The following is a 15,188-nucleotide window of genomic DNA, read 5'->3' as shown; positions in this document are numbered from 1 at the left end:
TAACAATATATGAATTATATTTATTTTTTAATTATATTTATAAAATTTATTAAAATATTTTGTTGCAATTTTTAAAAAGAAAAAAAAAAGAAAATTAAAATTCTTTAAAAATGGTAATAATCTGTGTGGCGTGCAGTGACATATGATTCATTTTTAGAAATTGCCAAATTGGTGTCAAGTTTCTTGAGTGTGCTATTGAAGATACTTTAAATTGTAAATATTATATTCGAATAAAATATAGTAATCATGCAGGTATTCATCATGAATGATATTTACAGTATTTTATTACTTTTGCCAGCTATCGCAGTAATATATTGTTATCATTTAATTTATAGAATCCTAATGAAGACACAGAATGGAACGATATTCTTCGCTCGAAGGGAATTATACCTCCGAAAGAGAAGGAAGTCTCCGAAGAAGAAATCGTTAATATGATAGAAGAAACTATTCAGAAAAAACAGGCCGAAAGTAAATATGCATAAACTGCCCTTCAACTTATTATACTGTTTATTGGTTATGTGTACCTGTTGCTTCTAGTTTTATATCGAAAAAAACTTCATAATTTCGTTGTATTTTTATCATTTACAGAGGAAAAGCAACTGTCGGAATTAGACTTGGATGGTTTGGATGAACTAGAGGATTCAGAGGATGAAGCAGTTTTAGAAGAATTCAGAAGAAAACGGATCGCAGAACTAAAAAGATTATCAGAAAAACCCAGATTTGGTGAAGTTCGTGAAGTCTCAGGTCAGGAATATGTACAAGAAGTGAATAAGGCTGGTGAAGGCATCTGGGTCGTCATACATTTATACAAGCAGGGGTGAGATTTTATTATCTTAAGATTTTTCTTTCACCAATTATTAACATTATACTGTAAATTATGAATTATTTTAAGACTGTATAATGTGTTGTTGGCCCGGTTGACCGAGCAGGCGTGCCAAACAACATGAATTTTAATTAGTTTTTTGTATAATGTATAACAGTTGTATCAAATTGTATTAACTATCAGACTTCTACACAAAATTATTTAACATATGATTCATATAGAAATTTTTCCAAAGCCTGACTAGTACATAATAAATTTACTCTTTTTTTTGCAACTATGCAACACACCAACGGTCGGAGAGCTCTATTTATATGTAATATCATTATTTTTATTGTCTTTTTAACTGGTCATTTATATTTTAGAATACAACAATGTGCCCTAATTAACCAGCACATGAAGCAGCTGGCAGCAAAGTACCCATACACAAAGTTCTTGAAGGCATTCGCTCAGACATGTATACCAAATTTCCCCGAGAGGAACCTGCCCAGTCTTTTTGTATATTTTGAGGGTGATATGAAGAAGCAGTTCATCGGACCTCATGAACTACGAGGGACATCTCTGACTTGTGATGGTAATATTGGGATGATTTTCATTGTATTTGCAAGGGTACTTCCTAATAAGTAACAGTACCGTTGTCAATATTTCATAAATTTGTCATTTTTTTGCAAAGTTAAATTAAAAGTTGTTTTCTGTTGTTCCAGAACTGGAGTACATATTGGGTAAGGTGGGAGCAGTGAACACTACAATAACTGAGGATCCCCGACCGAAAATTAAGGACAAGCTTTTTGCTGATCTTGGCAATAACGACTGGTGATAAGAGCATTCTGTACTTATGAGATGTCCGAGTGATTGCTCTACCGCAATATATTTATTTATCATTTTACTATGTACATGTTGATTATATACAGGATGTTACGTGATAAGTTTAGATTATGTTAATTATTATTAAAGAAAAATGTACAAAACAGTATTTTATTTCTGTCTTCACACTGAACTGTAAACAAACATGAAATGTTCACTGAATTTAAGGAGTCGAGTACATTGAAACTATGATAAGTGATATTGAAAATATATTAACAGTTGTTTGTTTTACTAAACAAAAAAAATCTTTTCATAAAATACACATGTAACAGATATTCACTTCTACGTTAACTTTACAAGTCTTTGCTTAGGTTTTGTTTACTTGGCACCATACCTATTCCTGAACAGGACTAGGGGTGGAGGTTGTTCTCAGCAGCCCCGGTTGGTGTTGATGGTGGCCACGCACTTGGCGATACACTGCTCCACCGGCAGCCGAGATTTCATGCCCATCTCGAACACGCGCATCAGGAGTCTTGACGCGTGTTCCTGCATACCCACCACTAGCTCCGGGAGTTTGTCCAGCACGGACTGAGCTATTTCCGGCTGGCTTGAGTCCAGGCACTCCAGAACAGCTTGGAGACCTGATTATTGATTTCATTGGAGAGATTGTAGAATATGACTGACTTAGCGCAGTAAACGGAATCAAGAGTTAGGATGAATGGTGAGGAATAAATTGTATCTATAACGTCAATCAGACGAGGCAGTCGACGATATGCACCGTACACTTACCGGGGTGTGTGTCGGGAACGGCGGGCAAGAGCTTGGCTAGCAGAGACAGTGCGGCGTTGCGTAGAGGAGCGTGGGGTGAGGCCGCCAGAGGAGCCGCCGCACGCAACAGAGCGTCCGCCCCGCCTGAACCTCCCCACGATCCGCCGCGACGCACGCCCCACGCCTCCACCTCCTGATAACATATATAAGATCGAAGGACTTAAAAAAAATTATTACATATGGATATAGCCATTTCGAGTGAAGTAAAAAATTATTAAAAATCATTTTGAATTTGAAAGACTGATTATAACACTTATTACATGTTATATAAAAAGACTTTCTTAATAAAATCCTATCAAGATTATTCATGAGCGAGTCTGTGTTGTTGTTTGTGCCTTTTATTTATAGGGTCATTCGTGACATTGACTTTGGAATAACATATAGGTTGTAGTTTTTTCCGAAATTCCGTAGTTCTTAAGGAACACGACGTGAAAATTGTATTCTGCATGAAGTCACGTGTAAAAGACTGTAGATGGCGTTGCCGGTTCATTACTTGTCTATTTTAGTTAAGTATACAATATGTGCACGTATACAAATGCACGCGGAGAACGACCAGTTTTGTACATAAAATGTAAATTATCAAAAATTTATTTCAAACGTACAAAAAAATTTAGTTTTATTAAAGTAAAACACAGAGACCCTCCGAAGTTTATACATTATTATAGCAATAGTATAATGAAGTCGGTTAACCTGAAGTAGCCAATGGAGCTCGTCAGGCGAGGCGGTGCGGCGCTGCAAGGCGAGGAGCGCTCGCGGCGGCGGAGACGAGGACGCGGCACCCTCGGCGCTGCACGCGCCGCTCAGGGCGGGGTTGGAGCTGATGGAGATAGTGTCAAAATATAAATCTATATCAAGGAAATACTGGCAGCGAGGTCAGGTGACGTGTTCCTCACGCGATGATGTCCCGGTGTGTGTGGAGCAGGGCGGCGGCACGGGCGGGGCGGGCGGCGCGGTATCGTCTCAGCAGGGCGGCCACGCGGTGAGCCAGGCTGCCTCCGCCACTGCCCTGCTTCACCGTGCCCAGGAAACACTCCAGGATACCGTGCACCTCGTCACTGCATTGAAAAAAAAATTCTTAATTTTGGTTTAAGGTCGTGTAAAATAATTTTAGTTTCTTTTTTAATTGTGTACATTTATATTTATATTTCTTAAGTATTATCTATGAAAAATGAACAGCGATTTAGCATTTTTAGACATCAGTCGAGTGTGAGTAAATGTTCCTAATACAGTGTTTGTAGTGAAGTGTGTTAAAAACGAATGATGAAATACAATATACCAGACGTGTGTCGCGAACAGCTCCTCATCCGGCAGCATCTCGATGGCGGCCAGCAGGTGGCTGTGAGCGTGTCTCTGTCCGTGCGGCGCCGCCCCTCTCAGCAGGGCCCCCGCCAGGGACAGGCCGCGCTGGCCGGCGCCCTGCACCCGCGACCACACCGCCCGCACCTCGCTCTCCACACGCACCAGCCTGCACGATATATGACGTATGAGTGTATTCGTGTCAGAATATCTTCATATATAAAAATATATATTCAGCAACGTACATGTTTAATCTATCTATTAAACTGACTCGAGACCCGAAAATAGATTAGTGTGTTCTTACTTCTGGGAGTTCTCCTTTGAGTGGTGATGCGGCGCGGCCAGGGCGGTGAGCAGACAGTGGGACACCTTGTCGGTGGCGCTGGTGGAGCGCCAGGCCGCCGCCCTCACCGCCGCCGGAGACACCTCCAACACGGCGGGACGGTCTCCGCAGGTGCGAAGCAGGTGTAACACCTTGGGGACCTGTTCGTGTCACGGTATTTTAATTATAAATATTCATTGTAATTTTTATTCCCAAGAAATAAATCACGAGATGTAGTTTAGGAGATATCCGCACCTGTATCTTTGTGTGTTGTCTGTGTGAGTCTAACGGTGTCCACACGAGGTAGCTCATAATAAGTATAATGTCCGCATTACCTTCATGTACAACAGCAGCAGCAGCAAGGGATGTGTGTTGGAGGCGGCCAGGGCGGCGGCGAGCAGCGCCTGCGGGGTGGAGCAGCACCTCAGCAGCAGCGGCAGACGAGCCTCCACCCGGCGCCGCGCCGCCTCCCCGCCCTCCGCCGCCTCCGCCTCGCGCGCCTCCTCGCCCATGTAGTGGATCAACACTTCCAGCTGTTGATACACCCAAATATACTGTTATACAAACATGTGGGAAGAACTAAGAATAGATTTTATTCTTTTAATATCTGGTAGTTTATTATCATTTTGTGTTGTGTTGATATTATATGACCGTCACACTGTCATTAATTTAACAGTATTCTTCTCAGCTGCATCACCGGCTACCCTCTGTATATAAGGAACCAGTCATGTGTGTTATCATAAGCACAGCTTCACCTCATCTCTCGTTAATGTTATTTCTCCTCTTATTCCGGATCATCCGGCCTGTATACCTGTTTGTTGGTGAGCCTCAGTGAATCGTCGGGTGAGTGGTGTTTGGGCGTGCTGCGGTCTCTCCCCTGCCAGACCCTCGGGCTGCCGATCAACGTCTCCGCGAAGTCCAGCACCGAGCGGGCCGACCAATTCCTTTAGAGATGATATGATTATTAAAAACACGAACATCTAGACCTTACTATAAAATGCGCTTGAGAACTGAGAATTTCTTAATTATGTTTGTTTAAAGAACCAAGATGTGTTTAATGTACAGTGTCCGTACCTGGTGGACAGCAAGGCGGCGAGGCAGGCGTGCAGGGTGCTCCAGGACGCACGGTGAGCCACGAGCGTCACCAGCAGGGGACGCCAGGCGCCGCCGCCACCAGCCCCGGCGCCGCGTACGAACATTAACCGCATCTGTACATACAAACATTTGCAACCTGAACATCTCTAAACTGTTTTCCACAGTTTTTCAATATTAAGCGATACATTTGTTTATCTAATACAACATCTAAACTTTTTAATATCCGTCCACACAGAGTAAAATCAGAGGAATGAGCGGCATATGGCATAGGATACGGAAAGGAGTAGTCCAAATGACTTAATGTCTGGAATTTAGGTGCGGGATACAAAGGAAAGGAGGGGAATATAAAGTTAGTTGCTATCCTGTTCATATTGCACCTGTGAGTCGAGCGTCTCTCGCTGCAGTTCCGCCAACCAATCCAGCAGCAGGCCGCACCCCAGCCCCCGCCGCGACAGCAGCAGAGCGTCGCCCACGAGCGACTTCGACTGACCGTACTTCTCTTCCTCGACTTCCATCTTCACCTGGAACATGTCAAGGTATTAATACGAGGAGTAAATCAGAGAATCGAGAGTCAGCGGAAGAGCTATTGCTTACGGGCAATTCATAGCGGCCCTCCTGGTTTCGCTGCAGCAGGGTGGTGATGGTGTCCACCACCAGCTGCGTGTCCTGGGTCTCTATGATCTCGTTTCCGATCTGTTCCATCGTGCTGGCGGTGGCCGATTCAAATACTGCAAAACATCGTATATACGACTTCATTTACGTGGACTTCGGAATCGAACTTAGAGTACGTCGTGAACTAACATAATATGAAGATACGGAAACCAACCGGATGTGCTGGACTCTGCCACAGGACTTACACTATACTACTCTTATGATGACGGAACAAGCTAAGACCTGAAGCACAGCCATGTTACTGTAAACTTTCATCAAAGTTTCCTCAGTAGTTCTGGCGGACCAGGGACAACCCTACATACATGCATGTATGTATATTACATTTGCCAAAACTTTCGGATTTATAAAATTAGTCGGATTGTTGGAATCAACCAAGTTGGTTTTCGGTTCTTCAGGAAGTCGCGATGCTCACCTTCGACCAGCTGTTCTTTGGTGGCGCGGCGTGCGAGCGCGGCGTAGGCGGGGCGGGACGCGGCGCCGGCGCGACCAGCGGACTCACGGAGCGCGTCTGGGACAGGGCCCCGGGACAACTTACACTGCGACAGGAGGGAACTGGCCAACTGCGAGAAAAAAATAATTAAATATAAGTAATAACTAATATTTCCTTTTTTTTAAATCGCTTACATGACGAACTTTAAGTTCTGAGATTAACTCGAATTAAAAATTGTTGGAAGTAAGCAAACATGAATTAGGAAGTGTTGACGTAAAAAGTTATATACGTGTGGTAAGTCTGAATACATCAACAAGTGTCGTCAGATGTCGTAACGAAGCCCTAACTTCAATCAAGATAACCGAGTCACCTCGGCGAACCCGGGCGGTTTAGCGAAGGCCAGAGAGCGAATCAAGGGCGCGGCGTAGGCGGCTCGCAGCTGCAGGGCGGCCGCGGACACGCCGCGGAGCCCCGCGACCGCCGCCCCGGTCACCGGGGACGCACCGCCACTCGCACATTCTTCCGATATCAGCTGTAGCAGACATTAGCGATACTTTATATTTTCTAGTCATGTTTTTGTCTCTATCAATAAATATTTAAAGCTAACTGAATACATATAAAGCAATAAAAATATATAATGTGTTTATTGAATTGTTCTGTAGTTTTTAAATTTCTGGTCCAAATATATATATAAATTTGGGATATTGATTGTTTTTATTTTTACCCCATTAAGCTGTGTGAATGCTGTATCCAGATCCCCTTTAAAGGTGCCGGCGCCGTTGAAGGCGGTGTTGATGAGAGCGCCCACCATTCCCGCGTCCAGCCTGGTGGGCTCGCGAGGCATGCTCCAAGGGTCGTGTTCCTCTTCAGGGAGAGTCTCCTCAGCGAACAAAGTGTCATCTGCGGTAACATCATATTAGTTACGAGGGACAGGTTTCTATAATCGCGACCCTGTGTGGATGGAGCCTTAAGGGTGAGCGTATGTTTATAACGTATGTAAGAGTGGATTTCTGATATATCACCGGGCGGGTAGACGGGTCTGCTGAGACGGAGGGCGGCTGCGAAGGCGTGTCCCCCTTGCGCCCCTCGCGCTCGCTGCACTCTCAGCAGCTGAGACATGTACGCTCGCTCCACACCCAGGCGGACCACGGCGCCCGCAGAACACGCGTCCAGGGCGTTCAGGAGAGCACTGGCGGAGGAGCACGCAACATTCATGACACACTCATTGTATTACTATTGGATATTTATATTGTGACTTATTTGCTATGGACTTGCATCTTGATATGACAGTTATAAAAAATTAAGTTCTCCTGCTCCCACTACAACCAGATAAACTGTTATTATAAATAATATTTGTATTGTTGGTTGGTCTGTCACAGTACTGAACGAATAGATGTGAACTATACCACACCTCATAGAGGAGACGGGCATGCCGAAGGTCTGTATGAAGAGCGCCAGCTTGTGTGCGGGCAGACCTCGCAGGCCGGCCTCGAGGAGGGCGGGCCGGGCGCTCCGCACCAGGCTGAGCCGCAGCCAGTCCGGCAGCAGCACGGCCTCGTCCGGGGACTCGGACGTGAAGGCCTCGGGCGCGTCCGTGCCCACCCACGTCGACTGCAGCCACGAGTACATCTCTTGATTCGTGTCGTCTGAAATGTTTAATGATATTCGTCATTTACAATTCCCCGCCTGCCTAACGAACGAGTTTTAAAGATACAATATGGACTTGAATATAGATCAACTGTGACAAGAAAAGACGTTCCCGTGTGTGTGACACCTCATAGAAATTCGGTGATAAATATTTTTTTCTTTATTCCATCGACCTCCGAGGGCTCTGTCGTCTGAGCGCAGGTAATTTGGATACAATAACAGCAGCCTTTGAAAGTTCTGTTGTACTAACAGCAGGAAGGTCCGTAACACAACAGCTTGAGGTGCGCGTGCGCCACCACCACGTGTATGGTGGCTCGGCGACCGTTGGCCCACTGCAGCGTGACGCGCTCGCCGCTCCAGCCCGCCGCCTCCGACGACACCTCCTCGGGCTCGGGCTCCGGGGACGACAGCACCTGGAACGACGGGGCAGCCGTTACATTAAAGATATAATCACTCAACATCTGAAGACAGACAGATTATTGGCCATAATAATGAACCTGCTTTGTAATAGAGAAGAAATAATTTTCACATCATATACGAAAATTTTCCAAGTCCTTCCAATACACGAACCGGCAGAGTGCAACATAAAAAAATCTTTTATAATTTCTGTATTTCGACGAGATCGACCACACTAACATTAAATCATCAGTATAGGTAATCATCTGACACTAATACAACCAGTGAACCAAATGAAAAACATCTTGAGGGGATCATTATATTGCTTGGGGTTCGGCTGTCCGCGTGCGTGTGGCCCGACCTGTCGCAGGTGTGTGTAGAACACGGAGGCGAGAGCGTGCAGGGCGCGGTGCTGGGCCAGGGCGCGCGGCTCCCGGGGCGGCTCCTTGCTGTCCACGGCCGGCAACACGTACCCCATCACCGTGGTGCGCTCCATCAACACCTGGGACAAGTCCTGCAACCGCGTTTGGAAATTATATTGGATTTGCGATATATTCTTTTGTTAGGAGTTCCTAGTGTTCATATGGCGAGTAATGAAGATGTGCGAGTCATTACTGTATACAGCATATGTGTGTCTCATTATATATATGCATATGTGTGTCTCATTATTTAAATAATCTTTAGGTATTATAAAAGAAATGAGATGCGCTAAAGAATATGTTTTCTCTTAATAAAGTTCTCTGCCAGAAACCCTCGTATACAGGAAACGTGTATATAAATTGCGGTACCGGTGCCAATATGTGGATAAGCAAAGAGATATAAAACACATACATACAATAATTATTTTCAAATAAATGTTTTCTTTTAGCGACTGCACTACAGCTGTCGTCGTGTAGATACGTACCAGCACGAGGTCGCCCAGCGGCTGGTGGTGGAGGTGGTGGTCGGCCAGGAAGGACAGGTAGGCGGCCAGGCTGCGCGGGGAGCACTCCGCCAGGCACGCCGCGCGGATACGGCGGAGCGCCTCGCCGCGGAGCGCCTCCCAGTGACGCAGGGACGGGAGCAGCTCCAGCCACGACCTGCAGGGGGAGAGGAACCTACTAAACACGCTCGGACTACCACATAACATATTCTACGGTGCAGAAAAAGCCTGAACGTCTGGGAGAAAACCAAATATATACAGCCCTTCGATTAGAGATGTTCTTTGGCATGCAGTACTGTTAAAGACTCATTGTCTGTCCCTACTCAACTCACTCGGGACTGACTTCCGCGTTGTAGTCCATGTCCGCCGCGTCGTCCGTCTGCGACAGCACCAATTTCAACCCCTGGAATTAATATTTCATTGCTATCTTCAGTACGTAGCCTGACGTATAGTGCATTGAGAACAGAATGATATGTCCGCACCCTGCTGGCGGCCGCCCTGGTGGGCGCGTGTGCGAGCGCCAGGCGCTGCAGGTAGTAGTGCAGCACGGCCCGCGCCCCCTCCTCGCTGTGCAGGGTGCGGCGGAGGTGCGCGCAGAGCTCGCCGGCCTTCCCGGTCTCGCCGCCTCCACCGCCCGCCGACAGGAACTCGCACAGGCACTGCACCGGAAGTACGCTGACCACATTTTATATTGAGAAAAATTATATTAAGATCGGACGTAGACGTTTGAAGATAGACGATCGGCACACATTATTTCATATTATTTCAATTGAAATATGTTTTCCAAGTTTATTTTCTGAGTTATCATCGTCCTGGTATTATCCCAGGTTTCCCAACCTGAGCTCCAGGCGATCGTGTCTCAGCAGCTGGTGCAACCAAGGCATGGCCCGCCTGGTGCCGTGTCTCTCGACCAGCTGCAAAAGTAACGCGGGCTGGCGACACAGCAGTCGTCCCAGACGTAGCTGTGTGCTCAACGCCTGTAAAGCCTCCACCACGCCGGCGGGAGGACGACGAGCTGGGCCGAGAGGTTCCAAGGTCGTCAGCTGAAATATAGATCCATAATTAACAGGCTTATTGACCAGATCGTATTTTTAAAGGCTTCGTCTATTAAAACTGGTAACCTTATACCTGGAACTAATATCTATTCGTATTATTAAAACTTATCAAACGATAGGAATTTATTAACAGTACCTGTGCAAGAAGTCTAGAGGAATGTTCGGTGACGGGCAGCTTGGCGTTGCTAGCAGCTGCCAGGTGTGTCTCCAGCTGAAGGACGGCCGCGCGCTCCGCCTCCGCGCGCTCGGACTCGGCCGCTTGACTGGCCCACTCGATAGACGGCTTGCTGTGGGGAGAGGCACACGTTTAGCTACCTATAAACACAATCAACTGCCGTTCTTTTAAGAGCCGGCCCTTTGACTTCTCAAACTAATCAGTTCCTATACATTGATGAATTTTATTTCCTGTTCAAGGAAACGAAATGTCAGTCAAGTCGGTCCGTCCCCGAAACGAACGAACCGCCATGTCCTTATAAAGTATTCCTATTCAATATAAGTTACGTATAAAAATAATTGTTTAGTAGTTCCTAAGGTTGGAGAGTGTTTGTTTTGTGACCTGGTGATGCAGCACTCTATGAGCGCCCTCAGCGTGGGGTAGGCGGCGGCTGCTCGCTCTGCGAATCCCTGAGGGTTGTGAGCTGCCAACATCGTCAGAAGCATCCAGCCGCGCCAGTACAGGGACGTGATGGCCAGCGCTGGAGGACTGTACCTGATACAGATAGTATTGGCATTACTTCAAGTAAGCGTATTAATTTAAAACACACATATTATAGGTTAAATAAATTTCACATAAAAGAAGTCATTAAATAAGGCAAATTTTTATTTTAAGCCGCTTTGAGTAATTTTCATTGGTAAAGTGTAAGTTGAATTACCCAGTGGGGAGGGTGATGTTATCTGGTGGATGAAACTGGCACAGTTGGAAGATGTAGTCGGCCACCTCCAGCTTGTCAACTTGTAACGGCTTGTCTTCCGGGGGGAGAGCACACGCTCGCCGCACCACCTGCTCCACCAGCTCGAACACTTCCGTAGGAGACACGGGGATCTCCTACACAAACGTGATACACTCACTGACTGGTTATGAGCAGTTAGGAGACATCACTAGGATTTAGTAGTATCGCAGGTTACTGAATATTGTGTATCTTACACTTGCCTTGGAGAGCCCTATGAAGACTAGTCTCAGCAGCGTGTTTTGCGGCAGTGGCGCCTCGCAGCACAGGCGGTAGGTGACCGCACGCTCGCTCTCCGGTGGCCAGTTGTCCACCTTGCTGTATGTCTCCGCACTCTCCACGAACATTATCTAGTAAAGAAATGAAAGAATAAGCTTTAAAGCCATCCTCACGTACGATATGTAGCGGAACTTAATCTACGGCTTGAAGGCTTTCGTCCGGCTGAGGGCGATGACCGAGGCTGATACGATGACGGGGTACCTTATTGAGAGCCAGCAGGAAGTCGTGGTGCGGCGGGCGGTACACGGGCACGGCGGTGTCCAGCAGCCAGCCTAAAGCCTGCTGTTGTAGCGCGCATAGCTGCGAGCGGTAGTCGGCCGAGTGCTTACTATGTGCCGCCGTCACCAGGCAACAGACGCAGAACAGGTCCGCGAGGGCCTGAAAGGCTCTCTCGCGGATCTCGGGCGGCGGATCTTGCGGAGGCGGGTGCGCTAGCGCCCTCGCCAGCGGCAGCAGCGCGGCCGCATCTGATCGCGTGGCGCGGACGCACTCGCGGGTGAGCGCACGGAGCGGCCGTAGGAAGTCCTCGGTGCGGACCACAAGCTCCTGGTACGTGTCGGCCATGGCGGCCGGCACGAGGTGGGGTTGCGCGTGGATGAGTGCCGCCAGCACTGCCATGTTATTGGGCGACCGGACGTTCGATAGTTCGTTGTAGATGGTGTGGGTGACGACGGAGCGCAGCAGCGCTGGGCTGTCGGCGACCATGTCTCGCAGGCAGGCCTGGTAAGCGGCCTGGAGCGGCTTTGTCTTGAGGCGCATGCGGGCCAACTGAGCGAGGACCTCGTGGTCGCGAGCGGCGCTGGGCCCGGAGGCGGCCGCGTTGGCGCAAACATGAGCGAGGAGTTCCTGGGCGGCGCGCCACAACTTGCCCGAGTGTAGCCACGCTTCCAGCCGAGACGCCGCTATCATTCTAATCTGAAAGTCATCTTTGTTATTTTTGCTTCTCTATTTCAAGTCCCGAATGATGCTTGATAATGTCATATATATCATTTGGTTCCTTACCTCTGGAAAACCACAAGTGGCTGACAGTAATTTGAGGAACCCCTTGCCGATGGCATCGGGCGCGGCTCGGCGCTGAATCTGCTCCTTGATGGCCTCCAGTACCAGGGCCTCCACCGACTCGTAGCTGCTGGAGTACCTGTAATGGACAGTTATATGAGAATTGAAAATTATTAAACTGTACTGTAATACCCATTGAGATGTATTACTTTCTTATAAGAATTTGGTAAAGCAAAATATAAATATATAATCCTTAAAAACAACAGGATGCAGAAACAAAAATAGTGATCTATATGAATAATGAAACCTGGGGAAGACAGAATATTCCAGATCCGTATTGTCAGTGTCTTCTTCATTGGTCCCCATGAGAGGAGATCCCGAACCAGAAGGTGACATTGTACCTGGTGACAAAAACATTTTTTGTGTAAAAGTTATATGTTCTGTATTTATCTCAAATACTTTATCACTAAATCTAATTCTGTTAACTCTTCTTTTTTAAGGAAACTATCTGTAATGTACTATGATTGTATTCTGACCTAGACTGTTATCTGTTGGTATAAGATGTGCGGGAGGCTGTTTAGTGCCAAAGGCTGTGAGGATATTCTCCACCAAGCATTTGCACCAGGAGCAATCCACCCACCAGCGTTCATTCAGAGCATCTTCTATATATACCTACAGACACCAAACATTCACATACAAATTCATGTAGCAATAATAATATTGAATTTAGAGAACATTTCTAGTGTTATTTGTACTGAAAATTAAAATAAAAAATATATGAGTAATATATATGTAATTTGCATAATTATACCCTCATCCCACTTACACATGTTTATTAAATTAAATTAAATGTTCTAACATGTAATTATGCTTAAAAAATATTCAGTTGATTGCATTTGTAAGTGATATATATACTATAACAATAGAATTTACCAATCTTTAATTCTACTAAAACAAAGATGTCTATACTAATACACCCATATTTTATTTCACTTATCATGTAAATATTTTATGTACTTTAAATGTATATAAAAATACAACACATGAATATCCTATTAAGTTATGTTACCTAGTACTTCTGATTATCAGAAAGGTTTTCAGCACATTTTGTTTTAGTCATGTGAGAACTAGCTTTTATCAAAAGAACATTTTTTTAAAAGTACAGCTTTATTATACAGTTCTAGAGCTAATTAATTCACCTTAGGAAGAAAGGATTCCCATATCCTCCTGGAACTAATGAGATTTCCATCAAGAGTTTATGAATGTTAACCTTTTAATATTTCTATCATCGAAGTTGACAACACTATTACTGACTGTAGTAAATTTCATAGCCTTTACTAATTTCCTCTCACCTTAATGAATGTGTCTGGCCAGTTATTACTATCCTTATGACCAGCATACAGCATATTACAAGCCAGTACAAACACCAAAGGATTCCCTTTGCTCTTGAAAGCTGCACCTTGTTCCCTTTTTAGCAATGTGCACAGGGATTGTGTTACTGTTTCATGAGCAAACATGTTTGGACGTATCTTTGTCAAGTAGAGCATACTCATACATAATATAGGGTCTGGTTTAGACCTCTGAGATTTTAAGAGACGTATTGATCCTGTTAGAAGTCCCAGCTGAAAAATATTAATACTGAGAGTTTGTTTTACAAAAAAGTATTTATATTGTGGCTTTAAAGAATATAATTACCAATTTATCAGAGTTATGGGTATCAAGAGCTTGTAACACATTTGGCACAAGATCTACAGGGTCAACTTCTAATGAGGTACCAGTGACGGCTTCGGCAGGGGAACCAAGTCTGGCCCGTTTACTTGCAGGTTGGCCTCCAAAACCTGAGGATTCTCCCCTCTTTCTTTCACCAACACCTGTATGAACATGAAATTTAATGAATAAGCATGTAGCTGACACAGGTATGTCCTTATTAACTTTAATATAGACTCTTGGGTACATAAAACGACTTACTACTTGTGGACGGTTTGTGTATATTTCTTTTTTCAGAGTCCCTGGATACTGATACAGTGGATTTACTGCCTAAGGCAAATATATCCTGAGGATGCTGAGGTGCTTTACTCTTTCCACCGCGGCCGGTCGACGACATTTTACCGCGTTCCATTATTTATACGAATTACTCAATTCTTCCAAGGCGATGTACTAGTTCAAGTGACTTCATCGGTTTTCACTTAGAATACTTTATTTAAATTGTTTCCAAAGAATTTCATATATAACAACATTGGTACAGTCGAAATCGCTTTGTATATGTCAATTGTGATTGTGATTTGTGAACTGATAAATTTGTTATTTGACTTTGACAGCACCCGTCCCTATACAGCTAGATAATTTTGTTACAGAAACCATTGTTATATGAGAGAATTAAAAGTTGTAATTCTCTTATTTTATTTTACTTATTATTTAATTATTATTTTTTAACTATCCCATGGTCAACAAAACTTTTATACAAAAATATGAATAGCATTTTCAAATGATAAGGAAGACTTCGTGTGACACCTACATTTTAAGAAGTGTTTATTGTAAGCGATTCTTTTTGATTATTTTTAAATTATTCTTTTGTAAATTAGTTTCGTAAGTCATAAAAAAACTACTTTATTGGTACTGTCTTTGAAACACACTATGTTATAATACATGTATGTTAAATTTACCGCATCATGTGCC

General features: G+C 44.9%; 2 protein-coding genes across 3 annotated transcripts; one reads left to right on the top strand and one right to left on the bottom strand.

The window, feature by feature from the left end:
- Positions 1–95: 95 nt before the first annotated feature.
- On the top strand, positions 96–1,788 carry LOC116772861 (viral IAP-associated factor homolog). Its single transcript, XM_032665153.2, has 5 exons — positions 96–252; positions 336–468; positions 589–817; positions 1,186–1,394; positions 1,525–1,788. Exons 1-5 carry the CDS (start codon positions 247–249, stop codon positions 1,635–1,637), a joined length of 690 nt encoding a protein of 229 aa, XP_032521044.2. The 5' UTR covers positions 96–246; the 3' UTR covers positions 1,638–1,788.
- Positions 1,786–14,914, bottom strand: LOC116772862 (integrator complex subunit 1). 2 transcript variants are annotated; one of them, XM_061528426.1, is made up of 34 exons: positions 14,481–14,914; positions 14,208–14,383; positions 13,865–14,134; positions 13,049–13,184; positions 12,820–12,913; positions 12,516–12,651; positions 11,715–12,428; positions 11,432–11,584; positions 11,160–11,332; positions 10,844–10,996; positions 10,424–10,574; positions 10,070–10,275; positions 9,715–9,907; positions 9,565–9,635; positions 9,215–9,389; positions 8,672–8,824; positions 8,165–8,327; positions 7,679–7,913; positions 7,290–7,456; positions 6,992–7,167; positions 6,638–6,799; positions 6,250–6,397; positions 5,760–5,893; positions 5,543–5,686; positions 5,145–5,278; positions 4,882–5,014; positions 4,406–4,603; positions 4,053–4,231; positions 3,729–3,917; positions 3,346–3,507; positions 3,143–3,269; positions 2,414–2,585; positions 2,019–2,265; positions 1,786–1,817 (listed from the first exon to the last, which is right to left on the bottom strand). In XM_061528426.1, exons 1-33 carry the CDS (start codon positions 14,629–14,631, stop codon positions 2,054–2,056), a joined length of 5,940 nt encoding a protein of 1,979 aa, XP_061384410.1. In that variant the 5' UTR covers positions 14,632–14,914; the 3' UTR covers positions 1,786–1,817; positions 2,019–2,053. The 2 variants fall into 2 exon arrangements, with proteins under 2 accessions (XP_061384410.1, XP_061384409.1); XM_061528425.1 differs by lacking the exon at positions 1,786–1,817 and having other exon boundaries at positions 1,881–2,265.
- Between the last annotated feature and the right edge of the window lie 274 nt (positions 14,915–15,188).

Source organism: Danaus plexippus, assembly GCF_018135715.1.
Source record: "Danaus plexippus chromosome 18 unlocalized genomic scaffold, MEX_DaPlex mxdp_20, whole genome shotgun sequence".
NCBI classification, from domain to species: domain Eukaryota; kingdom Metazoa; phylum Arthropoda; class Insecta; order Lepidoptera; family Nymphalidae; genus Danaus; species Danaus plexippus.
This window is presented reverse-complemented; position numbering and strand designations above follow the sequence as displayed.